Below are 19,541 nucleotides of genomic sequence, written 5' to 3' on the forward strand. Positions count from 1 at the left end.
TCACTTGCTGAAAAAGCACATAAGGTTGGCGCTATTTTAATATCAGCTGAGCCTCACAAAAAACCTTTGACATGGTGAGAATGGTTTATTTATTTTAAACAGATCATTAAGATGCTGTCATTAATAAACCAATTATAGTGGGGAAATCAAGAAACTGAATTGCCACTCCTGCATCCAGGGCCTTACCCACTTGAGTGGCCATGTGTCTAATGGGTGCAGGATTGGAAAGCTTCTGGATAAAATGGTTGGGCAGTTCCCATTGCTACATTAATGTAGGTCACCACGTATCTACAGGTCACCAGGTTGTGGAAAGTTGATCTGGAGTTTCTGGTGAAGAGAAGGCCTGAAAGTATAGCCAGTAAGCAGTAGCTAGCTCAGTGTTTCTCAACCTTGGCAGCTTGAAGATGTGTGGACTTCAATTCCCAGAATTCCCCAGCCAGCCATGCTGGCTGGAGAATTCTGGGAGTTGAAGTCCACACATCTTCAAGCTGTCAAGGTTGAGAAACACTGAGCTAGATTATTTTAGTTATGAGATGGGGTGTTGGCCCACTCTTCGGGTAAGCTGTTACAAAGCAGACATGCATTTTTCCCTTTTGTAGAACATGGAGTTAGCATGTAGGAGAGGCTCTATTTCAGCCTTGGAAAGGCAGAGAGGAGCTGTCCAATATGAATCCTCAGGCAAAGGACTTCCCTTGAACTTCTTCAATGGTTGCCTGAAGACAAAAGTCAGAACAGTATCAACTAAGTGAAATGCTATGCTGACAGTAAGCTTCCTTTCTAAACCAAATAGAAGAAAAATTATAATCAAGAGGGCCCCCCCCTCCTTTTTCTGGTGGTCCTTCCTTCCTTCCTTCCTTCCTTCCTTCCTTCCTTCCTTCCTTCCTTCCTTCCTTCCTTCCTTCCTTCCTTCCTTCCTTCCTTCCTTCCTTCCTTCCTTCCTTCCCCAACATTCTCAGACCCCAATATTCACCAAAACTGAATTGGAAGGGAAATATAATAAATTTAATATAATAAATTTAGCTCCAGAAAGAGACAATAGTTTGCATTTTTAAAGTTCAGCCTTTTCCCATTCTGCTGATATGAATTCACGTCATCAATAAGCTGCCACTCTAGATTTTTCTTCCTCCTCTCTCTTCTAAACCACCTTGAATTGCCATTTAAACCTTTACTATAATTTGCTGCTATTTTCAGCTGCTATTTAGGCATCATTTTCACTTAATTATTAGATGAATGTTCTGGAACAGTCCTATAGTTTCTACGAATAAATCTTCCAGAAGAGGAAGGAGTTTAGATTATCCAGTAGAGTGTTCCAGTCTGAACAGCCTGGTCCTGAAGAAAAACAGAATATTCTGGAGATCACAGGGACATGCTATTACTTGGGCAGTGACTTTTGTACACCTTTAGTTCAATCTGTCCTAAGGACTCAGTTTAGAGAGTAAGTTGGCAGATGTTAGAAAGTGGCCTTGACACAGCACAGCTCTATGGTGTTTTTTCTTTCATTTTCTTGGCTGGATCTGTGGCCACCTCACTATTAAAATATGCCTTTATATTGTAGCCAAACGGTTTCTACAAAAAGAAAACAAAACTTGAAGCAAGTTGATTAGTGTGTGCGTGTGTGTACACACACACATAAACATCTGTTTTTAAAATATCAGAAAACCAAGGTCCATGTTTGATTGGGGCTGGCCTGATAAGATGCAGCCACATTGTGGAAAGATGATGCTTTAAGGTATATGGCCTTACTTGGATTAACCTTTTACTTTGGAAACATCCTTCTGACTGGGTCAGCACATGAGAGGTCATGTTAATAAGCTCAGCTCTGCTTCTGGTTTTGTTCAACAATGCAAAAAAAAAAAAAAGCAAATAACTGCTGTTGTTCATGACTAAAGTCTAGAACATCCTTGATCATGGTTTTTTTTGTATTCTGAAATCTGGATTAGTTAAACACCACACATACTTTAAATTTGAAGTTATCTTGATACTAGGGCTTAATCCAGTGTGTGAACCCAATCATAATTGCCTGTTAGGATGTAATGATAAACTATGGTTTGCCCCCAAAAGTGGGAACTTGTATGCATGAGCCCAAGGTTTGCTCAGACTAAACCAAACTACAATATGAAACTCTCCAAATTTCAGAGAAAATGCTGTAGAGATGGTTCTACTGTGGTTCTTTTCCAATTAGATTTTCTTACAATGTCAATAACACTCCTGAGACAAGTGATGAAAATGACAGTAATAGTAGCCCCTATGGTGGTGAATTCCCATGCCAATTTTCAGACAAATGGAAGAGGAATCATGTGGAAAAAACAGAAAAGATTAAACTCACTTGTCTTTTTCATCAGATAAATCAGTCACTAAACCAGGTCTGATACTAACACAGGTTACAAAGCCCTTCACCATGAGGTAGAGTAGTGCATAAAAATAAGGATTCCTTTTTGCCCCAAAGGCTATGACTGGATGAACAGAGATGATCTAAATACAGTGGTCTTTCTGATTTGAGATCAGGTACAGCTGATAATCAAACGTAGTACTCCCTCTCCTTCCCATCACAATATTATATGACATAACTTGTTGCTGGTTTCTGCTGCAGCTGTGATAACACCACTCTTTGCAGCACTCCAGAACCTCAAAGAAACAGATCAAGATTTGAGTTTAGCAACATCCAAACTCAAGCAGGTTTAGACTTTCCCCTTTTGTCCAGATAATGTTTTCTGTTGAAATTATTCCTTTCCACATTGGGCAAGTTGGGCATCAACCAAATCCAGTGCAGATCCCTACTTTCTATCATTTGAGCCAAATTACCAGGTTCATGGAGTATGGATGAGGTGGTAGACCTTCTCTGTAGCAGCCCCCACTTTGAGGAATACCCAATGTACGTGCGGCCCTGAATTTGCTGCAATTTTGTAAACAAAACTTTGATTTCAGCGGGCCTTCACCCAACTGACTTCATTTGCAGGAAGCTGTGTTAAACTCTATAATCTTCTACTTCTACCTCTAAAAGCTTCTTCTCAGCTTGTGATAAAAGGGGTAGCCCTGGATCTTAGAAGGAAAGCAAACATTTGATCCATTTCTTATCAATACTTAGAGTTACCTTTCAATATTGACAGTGAAGTCAGTATTGTAGGTTGTAAATTAATATACAAACGTCTGCTACAGCAAATGGCTCCCTGCTTTCAGCATATTTACTTATAAACATTTTTATCCCACTTCAGCCCAAATGGCTCTGTGAAAGGCTAATGACCATGCATAAATCTGATGGCAGGGTGGGGGTGGGGAAGAAGGAGAGGAACTAAAAATGCATAAGCTTGGATTCTCAGGACTAAACTACACAATATGCTGAATATTTTGAAATCTGTCTCTATCATCTCATCTATTTGATTATCATCTCTCTCTCTCTCTCTCTCTCTCTCTCTCTCTCACTGTAGACACATGGAAATCTGATCAAAGCTAGATTGAACTGATTATCTATATCTCTATCTATCTCTATCTCTATCTCTGTTGCTATATCATCTCTATCTCTTTTTCTCTATCATGTATTTATATCTCTATCTCTATCATCTATCTCTAATCTACCTATCATCCATCCATCATCTATCATCTGTCATCTACCTATCTTCTATCTCTATCACTATAGATACACAGAAATCCTGATCAAAGCCAGGTTTAACTGATCATGGCTCTTGGGCACCACAGCCTTTGACAAAACAACTTGGTGTTCAGTATGTGTGAGAAGGTGGGGTTCCTACATCATCTGTCCCAGTCTTGCCCAGTGCTGGATTTGAACCAAGCAATATTCCAGCCAATGTTTTAAAATTAGTAAATTATATAGAATATGGGATTGGGGTTTTTTTAGTGCCTATGCACTTGTCTGAGGGATTCAGCTACTGTGCAATGTAATGAGAACATAAAATCAATCATTTTGGCAGTTTTTTTCTAACACAGCCATGGTTTGCTCAGTTTTTAGGTTTGCAAAGTATGCTGAAGCATAAACTTACCACACAAACTAAGTTCACACAACACTGTTGGTTAAAACATAGTTGATTAATTGGTGGCTCAGAGTGTCATGTGAACACAGCCTTTGAAATCCATTTAAATTACCATCATATCACAACTACTGTATGTAAATTTGCATTACTCCTTGCGCATCTTTCTAAAAAAACAACACATAAAGTATTAATCTCTGCCTTGAATAAAATGAGGGAAGATTCGTTGGACAGGCTTGTAAGATCAAATTTGTTTCCATTTTGCTTGAACCACCAAATCTATAACTGGGCTAGAGTCAAAAGAAAAACAGCATAAACTTAAAATTTAAAAATTAAGGTGTCTGAACACATCCTGGATTCAAGAATTTGACTGCAGCACTACAACAAAGCTCTAATTTGTTTCAGACAACAATCCATTCCTCGTTAACTCCTTTGTAAGCTAGATTTATTTATTTCAACATTCTTATAAAAGTATAAAGCATGTTGTCATTTCTGTTGTTAGATTATTGTAGTAAGAGAGCCTTACCAAGCAACTGCTAACTATCCAAAGATCTACTGGTAGCTCTTTAGCATCAACTTCTGCCCACAGCCCACCTCTGATATATAGCATTTTTTCCCCTTTAAGAATAAAAAGCAACAGCTAGTCTATGTGAAATCGTATTGGCTTGACATTATGAAAAGAAGCAGAGAGAGAGAGAGAGAGTGGTTTGCACCCACCACAGGCACTGCTCTTAGCATAGTGGTAAGATGCCAGCACCAGAGTCCCTGCTATGATATGGAATAGTATATTTGCACTTCAGGAGAAAATAAGAATAAAAATGCATTTGGTTGCCTTTGCAAATATTCTTCTCCTGGGATCCCAACTGAAAGCTGGACTTCTAGTTCACATATCAATGTCCACCCAATTGAGCAATGTATTTATTTGCACAGCGGAATGCTAAGCGTTAATTAATTCGTACTACTCAAATCAGCGGTTACTTTTCTGAAATATGGGACCAGTTTTTAGTAATGCAAAAGAAAAGGGAAGTCTCCACTGGAAAGGAAACCGGCATCCATCATGCAGCTAGGCATCAGAAAATAAAGAAGAGCAACAAAATGCAACAGAAAGTATCTTGTCCTCACTCCCCCTGCTTTGCAATGGAGAGGAAATGGAGCTTTGCTTGCAGACACCAAGGCGTGGGCGCCAAAGAGTTGGTTGTTAACCTCAGCAGCCCAATTCAATGTGACAATGACCCTTCACAGCACATTGCATCCAATCTCATTTGAAGCTGACGAAGATGGTTTCTGCTTTATATCTATTGGTTTATTAATGGACTACAGCCTCTTAAGCAGATGCATATTCATTAGGTAGCCAGCTGTTCAGAGGTTCCCAGATGTCGAATGTAGCTTTATCTTAAAATGTTTGTGTATCTTTCCATGCATGTATGTGTGTGGCTGAGCTCTATTAAAAGTGCTTTATTATGAAACAAAGTAATTGAGGGTCTATTAAAAGAGCTGGTTAATTACTAAACTAGTACCTTATGGTACCCACTAATTTTTTGCCCCCTTTTATAACCATTTGGGTCATAAAACTCTTGGGATTTCTAGAAGAGCTGCTTAGCACTTTGAAATGAAATGTTACTGAGCTTTAGTGTTCTTTGTACAATTGCATATACAAATGGAACTCACTACTGTGAAAAGGTTGAATGGTATATATCTTGCCTGAGGTCAGAGGTGGCATGGATTTTTCTAAGAGCCCTGGGAATTACCCATCAAAGCCTGAAGTACAAAAAGGAGGCCACTGGCATCTTGTACTGCTTAGAAAGTTAAAAAAAAAAAGTTGAAGGGACTTGCAGTAGGCCAATCCTTCCAGAGGGAGTTTGCACCACTTTTGAGAATAACAGAGCATGTCCTCCTCGCTTCAGTATAGTTGGATGGAGGAGGAGAAATCTCAGGAGAGCTGTACAGGGATAGCAGCCCCTAGCACAGAAATGGTTTTCCAGACCAATATTATTTAAGGCTCTGCTGAAAATGTCTTCAGTATTTCTTGTTTCAATCCTTCTTAATCACTAGATGCACCCCACAAAGAAGCTGCTGAAGCTGCTTGACAACCAATTGGGTATAGATTATCCCCTGGTTAAGAAGTATTGTTTCAGAAAAGTTCATCCCACATAAAAATAATTTAGCCATGTATTATTTTCTAGTGATTTGCCTATGGCTATTTTCAGTTCCTAGCTCTTAGCAGAAGTAAGGTGCACCTTGTGAATGGGTGGCATGCTTCACTGCAAACCATCATGAATGGATGATGTGGGCTCTGACTCAGTTGCAGAGGAAGAGGAATAACATCCAAATTGCTGGATTTGAGTCTCAACCACATCTTGCAATTAATTAGAAATGAAATGTTAGATCAATGTTGTTCTCTGCTAGGCAAGGTAAAAATCCTTTCCCTGAAATTGTTTGCTCCATTTTTATACTAGCAGCATCGGCTGAGAGAAATTTTAGTTACAATCTGGTTTTATTGTAATGGTTTTTAAGTAAGACACAGCGTTCTGTTCCATGCATTTTCATGTCATACTACCTTGTCAGAACTCTTTAAATCATCAAATAAAGTGGTTGCACTTGATCATTATCATGGTAACAGCTATAGCTCCATTAAAGAGGCATAGGGTACATGAATATATTTGGCACTTGTTATAGACAGAATTTGTTGTATCTTGCTGGAAATATAACCACTGAGTATAACTAGCACTTAAATTGCAAGAAACATTGCAAGAAGTATTACAGTATGAATAACCAAGTGCAACTGTTGAGATTCATTCCCTGATTATCTCCAATGAGGAACTTCTATATAGACAACAATGTCATGACTTAGAATGTCTGGAACTCCAGCTGACTTCTTGATCTCAAATCCAATCCCATCTGCAGTTTAAATTCCTTTCTCATAATAGCAAAGTGGTGTAAATTGCCTGGCTCTTCTCTTGTGAAAATCCACAAACATTAGGAGGATAGTTCCACTTTCATAAATAAATTTCTAATTGACACAACATCAGATACAGAGTTTAGCTTGGTATGGTTTCAAATCAGATTCCACCTCAGGAAAATGGCCAGGTTCTCCTGATTTTAACTGCCCACCCCCCAATAGGTAGGATGTTGATGTAATTGTTTCCTTCAGAGTCACGAGAGGCTAGTGACCTAAGATGTTTTGAAGAAGAATGTTTGCACAGGCCAACTTTTCTGCAAAGATTATGCAAAAGGTTCTTGTACTCTCTATTAAAAGCATAATTAGCTGTTTGACTGACTTTCCCCCATCAAAGTTTTTGTGTGATTGAGTTGCCTTTTCTTGCTGTATCAAAATTCATTTACCAAATCAATGTTCCATTCTTGACAGAACTTGGAGATATCTTTTGCTATGCTGAGAAAACCTGAAAAGCACTGGTTTCCCCAGAGTTATTGTGGATCAAATATAAGTAGACTTTCTTTTAAAAAAATCTATATTTAACTATTATACCAGAACCAAGAAATAGGTGAATACTCATTTACAAGGTAACATGTAACAAAATATGCAGCACATGAGGCTCCTTTAAAAAAAATTGTAACTAGTTGTTACTCTTTTCCAAAGTACTCAAAGTTATTTCTCCTCCCACTGTGGTCTATCCTCTATCCCAAGTCAGTCAGATTTCTGTGATCACTGAGCATGCTCAGTTCTAGACAATCTTTTCCTTATTTGGGAGCAATACATATGTTGAGGTTCCCCAAGTCTGCCAATATTTTAAAGTGTGATGGTGCTGCCGGCTATATAATTATCTGCATTCAAAAAAGCTTGCATAATTAGCATTTAGAATAATTACTGTTGCCCTCCAGACTGAATGCACAGGCAAATACTTCAATTTCCTGCAGTCTCTAGAAACCTAAACCCTGAGAAGTAAAAAAGAAAATATAAAAAAAAAAAAGAAAAGAAAAAAGGAGGGTTTAAGCATGTCTTATTATTACTATCACCCAGGTACAGGATGATTTCTTACATTATACAAACTATTCATTGATAAATCTTCCCTCTCTGTGCCTTCTTTTCATAGAAAAAGTTAGGCAGTTCTTTGTTGATGGATCACGATGAAACAGATGCTGCTCCACACACTCATTTAGCAGTTTTAGACCCCATTTCTGTTAGAATATGCTGCACTCCCAGACTACTAACAAATACTTACCTCTACCATTTATTCATTAGCTAATATTTGGGGGTCCTGAAATGACAAAATATATTCTGAAACAGGTTTCCATAAAGTGATCAGCATCACTGTAACCTAGAGTTTGGGTGAGAGCTACGCATTAGAAATATACCAAGTTTCTTATTACTTTGTGTCCAACACTTCCTTGGGAAAGAATCTGTTTTCTGGGTCTTGTGGCATCAGAATGTGAGATGGACTCTAGGGATGGACTTACTGATGATGAACAAGTGCCCCCCAAAATACATGCCATCACCTGTCCTTGAAAATTCATTCTGCCCATTATCTGCTATTTCTATTTTCTTAGAGCATCATTTTGGGGCTGGATTACTTGGGCCATTAAATTGCCTGAAATAAAATCAAATTTAAATGAACAAAAAAAAATACATCTGCCTACTGGGATATTTTGAATCCCGCCCTCCATGAAAAATATTCACATCATACTGAAGGGAAATGTTCCCAAGTTCTCATATTTGCTTTCTATTTTCTTTCTTGGATATTTGCAGAAACATATTCTGTAATCACATCCATGTCTGGTACCTGGTGACCAGGTTTCAAGAAGCTCAGACTTGAAAAGTTGCCAATAGTTTTGCTTTTATGTTTACCACCTGCCCTGAATGTATTGTTTTCTGTCTGTGTCCCTAGAAAGGGTACAGCAGGATACAATCAAACTGTAATGCATCTAGCAAAATATTTGACAGGTTTTACGATGTGTTCCAAGGCAGTAATCTAGTCCAGGTTAAACCCAGCTTGATTCCAGATTTCTTGTAAAGTATTTTAGTTTGAAGAAACCCAACTTGGCCTTTTATTGCATATACAAACTATATTCCTGGATTTTGGTACCTCGCCATCCTAGTGGTTAAAAACAGTTTTGACAACTTCTCCATTCCTCCATGGAACCCGTCTGCTGCCATCACTTGCAATTCATGTTCTATTTGTATGCTTTCTTCCTTTTTTTGCTTCTCAACATCTGTCACAAGCCGAAGTGATGAAGACAATTCCCACAAAAAGTTCAAGGATTTCAAAATTGGAACTGAGGATCTGTCCTGCTCAGCCAGTAAATCTTGTCTTGATTACTTTGATGTAACAACACTTGAAAGCTCCTATTTTATGAAACTAATTTAAACACACTGAATTGTTGAAAGATTAAAAACCACAGTCAGCTAATTACACTCACTCTCATCTCTTATTCAGCAAATGAATCACTTTTCATTACCACTTAGCTGAAGTACATGAATTTCTGCCTAATTAGAAATGTTGTAGATGGAGCATTAGCAAGGCTGGAGTGGGTCAAGATATCTTGGCTGCTTCATTTTTAATTTTTAACAGTAGAGTCAGATAGAAAAGGTGGGTGATAAGGAGTCATTAAACATTTTTAAATTATTTATAAAAATTACTTTACCCAAATGATCCTTATTCCCCCCAACTGCTCTCATAAACATCAAATGGAATGAAAGGAAGAACAGCCCCAACAGTGTTTTAATGAACACTTTAATGTTATGCATAACAGAACATCATGAGTACAATGGAAATAAATTTTAATCAATTTAATAGTAACAATAAAAAAATAAAATAATCAACAGAAGAAAAGGGGAAGCAATGAAGTTTCATACCTAGAATATAGTACTTATTTCAGTAGCAGCCTTGACTTTGCAAACATAAATTGAACTTTTGCATGCCAGATTAAAAATCATGATATGTGGGTGATCCTAAATGGAGGCTTTTTTTTTAAACAGGTAAAGGAAAAAAAAGTCTTTAATTCACTCATTCACTTCCTTTATTTTCATTTGATTCATAAAATCTGACTGCTACAGGTTTCCTTTAACAATAATAATAATATATATATTTATATATATTTAACTCCTCTCTATTGGATTCTGCAATTGCTAAGGCCATATTTACATAAAACAAAGCCAACAATTGTATAAAATCTAAAATTCAATGTTATTGGCTTGACAAAATGTTTGAAGATGATTATCATTAACTTAAAAGGCAGTTATCCTTTTTTTTTTTGTAAGGTTGCAAGAAAGAAAAATAAATATTGTTGCCTTTTGACTATCAGTGATGTAAACAATGACCCCAGAGAGTGCTAGGGAATATGCCACTGGCCACTGATACAGGACTGCAGAAAACAATTTTAAAAGAAATCCAAATTATATATAGAGTTCTCCAAAAGGAAACCATGTAGCAGCTCCGGACAATGTTTCCACCAGTCCTGCGCTGAATATTATATAGCAGAAAGTGGCAGGAACATCCCTCCCTGCCCCAGCTTTATTCATAAGCAAATTGCTTGAAGAGGTCTACAATAAAAATTTGGATAGTACAGCAGTGTTGTTGGAAGAGTAGCAAAAGTATATATACATTCCAGGTCTCTTTGAATTAGCCATAATCACATATGTAAGCCATTTTTGGACAAAAATATATATATATATTCTTATAAAAAATTGATCAGCATACTTTGACTTCAAATTTGACTCAGTGGTAGGAAAAGGAATGGATCCAATTAAGATAAAACAGATTCCAAGGGGGAAGGAAAAATCAAGTATAAAATTAGATTCACACATATTTACCCCCAAATTCCATTCTTCCCATAAGTTTCAAAGTTAAAACTGTTGCTGCTACCAGAAAGGCTTTGAATTGTCCTGTTATAAAACATGGCCTAGTCACTGCAGTGTCAATTCACTGGAAGAACATTCAATTCCAAAACTTGAACAAAAGTAGTTTTAGTGTTCAGAAAATGACCTTTGGATTCTTATGTGGGTTCCTTTAAAATAAGCAATAAAAAGAAGGAAAAAAAAAAGCATTTGATCAGCATTTTCCACCCTTATCCCAGCTTTATTTGTGCAGCTAAAATCCTTCATTCGATCTGATTGGTTTATAATCTTTATTTGCTAAAATTGGCAAAATTGGCAAAGGCATCTTGCTTAGGTTGCACAGTTCCAGAAGTCATGGAGGATGCCACAGCTATATTAGGAACTCCCATGCCCATTGTACCTGACAAACCCATTCCAGCCGCTGGCATTGCCATGTTCACATTAATTCCCATCATGCCCTGGTTCATCATAGGGTTAGGGCCTCCCATGGAAGCCATCCCCATTGTGCTAGTCATTGGAGGAGGCATTCCCATCCCCACAGGAACAGGGCTTCCCATTAATGGATTTGCTGGAGGTCGAAGAGGCATCATGCTGGGTGGTGAGTTGAGGCCCAAAGTTGCAAAATTCTGAGTCATCACATTCATAGGTTGTTGCATATCTAGAAGAAAAATGTGGCTTTAATAAAACACTTTAGATATTTACTTTCTTACTTATTTAAGGTAAGTTTCTTTGTCTCTTTTGCTCTTATCCCTGGAGATGTATTCAAATCAAAGTTTCAAATAAGTTGATATTTAAGTCACAACTTTTATAGCACCACTGCCTACATTTCTAATACCTAATGTTATATATAGTATATAACTTCTACTTCTTACAGCTTTCCTGCCTCCAAATTTCAGCTTTTCTTTCTATTCCCTTATGATGCTTTATCAACATATCTAGAAGCGTTTATGTTTAGTGATGTACACCTATAGCACATTCCTAACAATTTTTTTAAAGTTATTTCCTTTTCAGCTTGAATTTCCCTCATCTCTGACTGAAAGGCATCATAATTAGGAAGAAGGGGCAATTATTGCCTGGAGAGATGGATTCCAAGGGTTTGGAAGAAGAGGTCGACAAAAGAAGTAAATGGATATGATATGCCACTAGATTAGGAAGGGTAGCCAGTCTATACACTTTATGATCTTTCAAGCTGAAGTCACCTCATTATTTACAATTATGCTTGCCTGCTGCCTATTAGCAAACCACAATGGGTACTGGTGGATCACAAAAGGTTCAGGTCCAAAACAGAGAAATAAAGAGTTACCACTTTCTGATATTTGGAAATGCCATTCATATTGATGTTGTGCATTCTCAACATTTAAAAGATATGTCAAAGCTAGCACAAATCAATCAACTATGTAGCTGTTGAGTACTACCAATTCATATTATACAGCAGGTTACGACAATGAGGGAACCAATAAACTCTAGTTAGTAGTTGCTGAATAAGCTCATTCTCATTTCCCAACACTCCTTTTGCACCATTGCCTATCTTCTTCCTATTTAAAAATTTCTACATTTAAGTGACTACAAGCTTTAAAAGAAGCATTAAAAGATCATCAGGCCATTAATCAATTCAGTTCAGTACTGCCTATTTTTGATGGCAGCAGTTTGTCAGCCAGAAGAATCAACATTTGACCTTGAGATTGAGGTGGTATTTGTATCTTATGGGTGTAAAATCATAATTTACTCTTGAACTGGCAAATCCCTATATTTATTTTAAATGCATCATGAATTCTACTCACAGAAAAGAGTAGAAGCACTGAAGCCGAAGTTATATGAAATATTTTTAAAATGAAGATAATCTTAATCATAGACAAACCTATTCAAAGGGATCTATTTTAAAAACATGCATGAGAAAATAGGAGAGAATGATCACTTACTCTGTTGCTGAATCATTGTGTTCAGTGATGGTTGCTGGGGTTTTGAAGGCTGCATACCAGGAACTAAATTGTCCAAACTGATATTTACACTGGGATCAGACCAAGTGGAAGGCAGAGTTTTGCTTACATTTTTGGGGACCATCTCTGTGCCCAGATTATACAGTGGATTAGGCTTCTGTATCATTGGATTAACACTTTGCAAAGGCTGGAAACATTGAATAAATTTTTAGAGTTGTGAGATTCATTGCTTTAATGATTGAGAATCTGAAAGGGGATAACCTACATAGTCCCCACAGTATGGCACCACAGATCACAAAGGACATTGACAATCTAGTTCAGGGGACGGCTACCAGGATGGTTGAGGGGGTCTGGACACTAAGCTCTATGAGAAGCAAGATCTGATTAAAAGATCTGAGTGTGTTTAGCCTGTAGAAGAGATGTTTGAGTGGTGATATGATAGTAGTCTTCAAATATCTGAAGAGGGAGTGGATTTTTCTTCACATAGTTGACTTATTCTTTTTTGCTTCAGAGAAGAGGACCAGAACCAATGGGATAAAACTACAAAGAAGCAGGTTCAGGCTGGGTATCAGGAGGAATTTCCTAACTATAGGAGCTGTCAGCTAGAGGAACAGGCTGCCACATGAAGTGGTGAGTTCTCACTTGCTGAAGGTTTTCAAGTAGAGAGTGTATAGTCATCAGTCAGAAACAACTTGGTGAATCCTATATTGAGCAAGTGGTTGGTCTACATGACTTTAAAGTCCCTCCTAGCTCTTAGGATTCTAGAACTGAATAATTAGCTTATGCCAAGACCAATAACTTAGAAAAATCCTCTTCTTCCTCCCATCTACATTTTTGACCTCTCCAATTATTTCTGAAATCTTTGGAAATTAGATGAAAATTTACCTAACCAAAGGACAAACATTTTGCAATTGAGCACTCCCCTCTTCAAACTCCAATGTGGGAAGCAAATGACACTTCTTCTGAACCATTAAAATGTCACAGCTATAAAGTCTACAATATGTTCTATTTCTCTGGAATGACTTAGATGTCTTTTTTTTTTTTCACTTAAATGAATCTCAAAGAATAACCATCAAAGCAAAATAGGCAAGAAAATACTCAAGAACACAGATAAAAGAAGCTAAGCATTTGTCCAAACTATTCAGATACCATTCCATACATGAAGCCATTAATGGCTTGTAGAACAATTACATACCTGTGACCTTGACATGGGTAGATTAATGCTGACTGTGTTAGAACCCATCATAGAGAAATTCATGCTTTGAGAAGAGGTCATAGTGGCTTGGGAGGTACCCATCAAATCAAAGAGGTCAGCAGAATTTGAAGCAGCTGGAGACTGGCCAAGACTCTGCTGAGCAGAGCTGGCAAAGAGCTCAACAGCTGGCTGAGCAGAGCTACTGAAGAGCTCTCCAGCTGGAGCAGCTGGACATGGAGCAGCTTGGTTGAAGGCACTCCAGTCACCAAATTCTCCATTCCCACTTGTAACTGTACCTGGAGAGGGAAAAGAAAAGTAAGAAACCTTTTGTAAGGCAAACAAATGCCCCATTATATGAACTGATACAAATGGGAATTGACATTTGTCCACCCAGATTAACATCTGCAGGTAGAATCTCCATTTGGGCACTGTTCTCCCTCATGAATATTCTAACCACTTGAATACGGTAGCAAGAAGATGAGACATTCCCTCACCGACGGCAGAAAGTATGGCATTGTGGTAAGTGGTAAGCGTGACACCTGTTGACGTTTTATCAGTGGAATGCAAATTCCTGGACAGGAAAACTTACAAGATCTTTATAATATCTAACCCAACAAGCACATGATGGATACAGGAGGCATCAGAGGTTCTGTATTTAAACTGTCAGTTCTGAAAAATGGAGAGCCTTAGGTAAAGCAGAAAACACTAACTTAGGCTGAGGCTTTGAATCAATCACTATGAACAAGAATGGTCTCACAGTAATAAGTAATAAAAACAGCAATTTGTTCAAACTCATCTGATTACATATAAATTACTTGCTGTACAAAGAGTTATTAAATCAGTATAGCTAAGTGGGATACCAATAAAATCATGGCTTTCAAATTCAACTGCCTCTGGGTGTTTATCTCACCTCTGTTGTGCTGGTTGACAGCATTATATACTATTTATTTAGCACTCTGCGGGTGCTTTGATAAATATGCATTTAAAGCTCTCACACACACTCAAATCTTTCCACAGAAAATACAGAGAGTAGCACTCCAATTGCTTCCTTTCCTTTTATAGAGGAATCTACTTCCATATTTTATAAAAATACATATTTTACTTGAATAAACTTATAAGCAAACCTGCAAGTTGTATAGATGGTGATAAAAATGATGTGTAATCCTTTTTTAATGTGAAGAAGATTTTGGTGATAATTTTCACTCATTAGCCACTGATGAATACTAGACCTTTCAGTTACACATAATAAAACAAAATTTTGGTTAATAAATGATTAACCAATCATTTTGTCTCATACTTCAACCAGGAAGGTAATGGACACCAATGTTGCTTATTATACAGATTTACACCTTGCAACTAACATTTTATATTTAATGTCAGTGCAGGACTAAAAGGGAGTAATTCAGAACTTTTTCATGAATTGCACTAGATGAGTTTTTGAAGTGAGCAATGAAAGACTTGGGAAATATAAGGTCACAGAGATGAGACCCTTCTGACTGCAGAATAATCCAACCTGTACTGATAATAAGGAATTAGTGATCGACAAACTTGCAGATTACCTAGAATCTAATGTGCTTAATCATAAAGTTGTTGCAATAATTTACACCTCACTTCAGTAACTCTTAATATTACCTGTGCACCTGGGTATAAAACCCTTTATTTTAATTAATTTCACTTCCAGAGGTGGATTAAAATTTAAGTAAGCAAGGACAGGGAGGGAAAAGAAGATACACACCTCTACGCACAATGATGCACTTTAATGCAAGTAGCAGGTTGAAATTCATTAGCTTGGGGCTATGATGAAACATTTGCTTTGATCTCCCTTAGAAAAAGGACTTTACTGGGAGTGTTTCAATTAGTCTTGCCTATTAAAAATGTAAGCACATTTGAAGTATTCCTGATGGGTAAGTAACTGCTGAATGTGTTGATTCTCCAGTTACTGGATGCTCATATTCCAATACACATACAAAGGAAGTGGGGAAATAGAGAGGTATTTGTTGCCATTCTTTGGGGAACTTTAGCAAAGATGATGAATCAACCAAGATTTCTAGAGGGGCTTTGTTGTTCAAGAATGATTAATCATAATTGCCTGCTTACATAATGGTGATCAGTACAGATTAATCATAGTAATATTGATAAAGGAATATTATCAAGTTATACTACAATATTTGCATAACAGAATTCAACTATCCAAAACAACATTTTTAATAATCTGTAAAGATCTAGGCAGAACAGTGCATTTTAAAGTATTTAAAGGCACAGTTCTCAGATCAACTCAGATCTTCTTCCCCATATAACATACTTTTACTGATGACTGAAAAAAAAATCTAACAGACATACTTTGCTACAGAGCAACTTTTCAGTTGTTCTTTAATTAAAAATTTTCTACACTACTAAATGCTCATCAACTAAGAAAAGAAATTGATTCATTATGAGTATTTTAAAGGATAATATAGCAATTATGATAGTACTACATCAATATGACAAAAATAGATCCTGTTTGATTGGCCTGCTCTAGGCAACTGACAGACCCATTGGGGTTCCAAAGGGAGCTTGGGGTTTTCCCCAAGGAACTGGTAGGTGGTTCAGTTGAGGCTCCAGTTGCTGTCTGGAATGGGTGGGTGGTGAGGGTCTTGGGCAGCATCACCCCATGTGGCCTCTCATTATATGCCGAACCCAGGGCACACCTTGGTTTACCGAGGAGCTCCAGGGCATTAAGGGACACATGGAGCACCAGTGGAGGAGGACTCAGAGTGAATCTGATGGTTAAGATATTAGGGATTACCTCATGGCAACAAGGATGGCAATATGGCAATATTTCTCTGCCTTCATTGCATCCAGTGGCCCTACTTAGGGTGACCTGATGCCTTGTGTAGGCATGGGCCACAGAACCATTTACAGGGACTCTGCAAGGAATATTCTGGCCAGATGGTGGATAAAGTAGCCTGAGTCTGCTCCAAGTTGGACTCCAACTGGACAGGCCTGGTTGAGGTGCCTGGGTTGTCATGCAGTGTGATCTGGAATGGGTTTGAACTGGGACTCCTGAAGAAGTGGACAGGGTTCTTGATGCTGTTAATTTAATCACCTGTTTGCTGGACCTGGGTCTCTCCTGGGTTGTGAAAGCAACCAGGGGGGTGACCTGTGGTTGGGTCCATGTCATGGTGTCGGCTTCTTTACAGACACAGGGATGGGGGGGTGCGTCCAGGGATGGGGGGGTGCGTCCAGCCTTGAAAGGGCCAATAGCATGCCCTCTCTTCAAGAGGCCGTCCTTGGACTCAATGGTTTTAAATAACTATCACCCAACCCCCCTTCTCTTTTTAGGGAAGACTGTTGAGAAAGTGGTTGGACCAAGGTTTTTTTCTTTAATGTGTACATGAAACTCCTGGGTGAGATGATCCATTGGTTTGGGATCCGATATCATCAGTAATAAGAAATTTCAGGCCTTTTTCCCCCACTGGGCAATTTTTATTTGTAAGAATCTTTCTTAAATAAATAAATAAATAAATAAATGAAAATAAGCAATTCTCTCTCTTCTCCCTTCTAGGACATGTGGCTATTCTGCCTAAAACAATACAACCATTTTAAAGATGTTTTTCAACACCACAAGATACAGAACTAGTGGTCTATGGTTCTTCAAGAGTTTTTGTGTAGATTACATAAGCACCATTATTACAGATACCATAGGAAACAGAATGGCGTGTCCACTTCCTATACACAGAAGCACAATTAATTAGTCTTAGGTGCCACCTGACTCCAAATCAACTCTGGCCAGCTCCCACCATAAAAACAAAATACCAAATTATACAACTGGAATCAAAACATTGAATATGAAACAAGACGGTGAATATGGTGCAAACAACAAACACGTATCACACACCCATTTACTGTCATTACTGAGACAATTTTGGGTTCTTGACTGTCTAAATCTACTCTTCTAATAAGCAGGAATAAAATCAGATTACATACTGGTGTCAAAGTGCATTGACTGCCATTGTCCAATCAATTTCTTCAGATTATGCAGCAGACATTATGGAATTCCACAGCAGGAACAATAGGTTCACATCATTTTTCAAGATGGCTTTCTAAACATGCCATTCAACTTTTTATGTATTGTCAACATGTATAAAGTATTTCTACACAGCCTTGCTTTAAAATCTATTAAGGCATTCATAAAAGATTATAAAACGTATTTTAAAGAAACCAAACAAACAGTTACAGAATTAAAATACTGGATCTAGAACTACTGCAAACATACTGAGACCAATTAAGCTGTATAAGATTTTTGAAAGCTTTCTAAAGCTGAGATTTTTTAATTGCCTTCAAGTTCTAAAGGACAGAAGCATTACATAGATGGACCCGCTCCTAATATTTCCTGGGACTCAGCAGTGAAAAGCTCTCTGGACAATTTCAGGAAGTGCATACAACCAAACAAATGATGGTACTTCCTGCTACAAGGTACCAGCACTTCTAACATCATATCAAGAGAAACAGCACCAATTATATTTGTATGCTATGAGAAGCCCTATAATTCTTGGTCTCCTTAAGAGAGAGGAAGAAAGAGAGGCATGTAACCTGCAATCATTGAAACAGAGAAACTGCACACATTCCCACAAGAAAAGGGGGAAAAAATACTTGAGGAATGAAATTGTTTGATTCAGCATAACAACATGGTGGAGGCATAATAAACATGTTTGATATTTCCTAATTCTGAATGACCTGATCAACATAAAAATGCTCAAAAGAGATTGAGAATAAATAAGTTTAAATCTTGTTAATCTAGATTTTCAAAACAATCTATATTCTTATGTTATAAGAAGCAGAACTAATACACTGGGGTAAATACTCTATTACAGAAAGGACAGAAATCAATATCCCTCTGAACAGGTTGGCCTAAAGCAGGGGTGGGAAATGTATGGCTCCCAAATCCCCTATTGTGGGGCTCAGTGCTCTTTAAAAAATGCAGTTTTAACACTGAGTGGCAAACTGCCAAATAGCAGAGATGAGATTTCATGCAGATTTTCAGTAAAAACCAAAGAAAATAGTTTTTATAGGCCTCTGGAAAGATTTAACACATCTATAATGTAAATCAAAATCACAGAATTTCCTCCCATCAGTGTGAATGATCATCCTGCCTACTACAGCCTTTGGTTATTGTAATAAACGAATAGTGGATTCTCCCCTCATCCCCAGGTCAACAGCTGTTTTGTTTTTTAATCCTTTATTCAAACTAAAGAACCAGTACTTGATTTTTGGTTCTAGCAAAATAGCGCAAAACAGTTTTGGAGTCTATTCTATTCCCTTTCCTACCTTGCGATGAGGGACAGCTTGCAGAGGCAGCAGCAGCAGCTGCAGGAGAGCTGAAGTCAGCAAAGCCTCCAAAGAGGTCAGTGGAGCCACCTAAAACCAAAGGAATCGAAAGGCAGGTTACAGTGAAGTAGGACAGAAATACTTCCTTTGTTATAGTTTACACACACTTTTTATAAGAAGAACTTAAGAGAATGTAATCAAGAGGGATCCAGCAGGCAACTCACAGTGGACATAGAAAATGGAAGATCCATACTAATGCTGAAAACACAGAAGAGACAGAGCAGAGGCAATAAAGAAATTACTCTTAAACAATGCAATCCAAGCTA

At 37.8% G+C, this 19,541-nt stretch overlaps 1 protein-coding gene across 1 annotated transcript in view; it reads right to left on the minus strand.

Annotated features, from left to right (window-relative positions):
• Nucleotides 1–9,653: 9,653 nt before the first annotated feature.
• Nucleotides 9,654–19,541, minus strand: part of CLINT1 (clathrin interactor 1) — a 74,284-nt gene continuing 64,396 nt past the window's right edge. Inside the window, exons 9-12 of the mRNA XM_007435657.4 lie at nucleotides 19,216–19,305; nucleotides 13,909–14,204; nucleotides 12,696–12,900; nucleotides 9,654–11,434 (exon numbers count right to left, since the gene is read on the minus strand). Coding sequence (XP_007435719.1) covers nucleotides 11,067–11,434; nucleotides 12,696–12,900; nucleotides 13,909–14,204; nucleotides 19,216–19,305 — 959 coding nt within the window. The 3' untranslated portion in view covers nucleotides 9,654–11,066. The remainder of the gene's footprint in view (nucleotides 11,435–12,695; nucleotides 12,901–13,908; nucleotides 14,205–19,215; nucleotides 19,306–19,541) is intronic.

This window comes from Python bivittatus, unplaced genomic scaffold (assembly GCF_059951505.1).
Source record: "Python bivittatus isolate LINGU-HERP-01145 unplaced genomic scaffold, Pbiv_v1 ctg000080_np1212, whole genome shotgun sequence".
In the NCBI taxonomy this organism is placed as follows: domain Eukaryota; kingdom Metazoa; phylum Chordata; class Lepidosauria; order Squamata; family Pythonidae; genus Python; species Python bivittatus.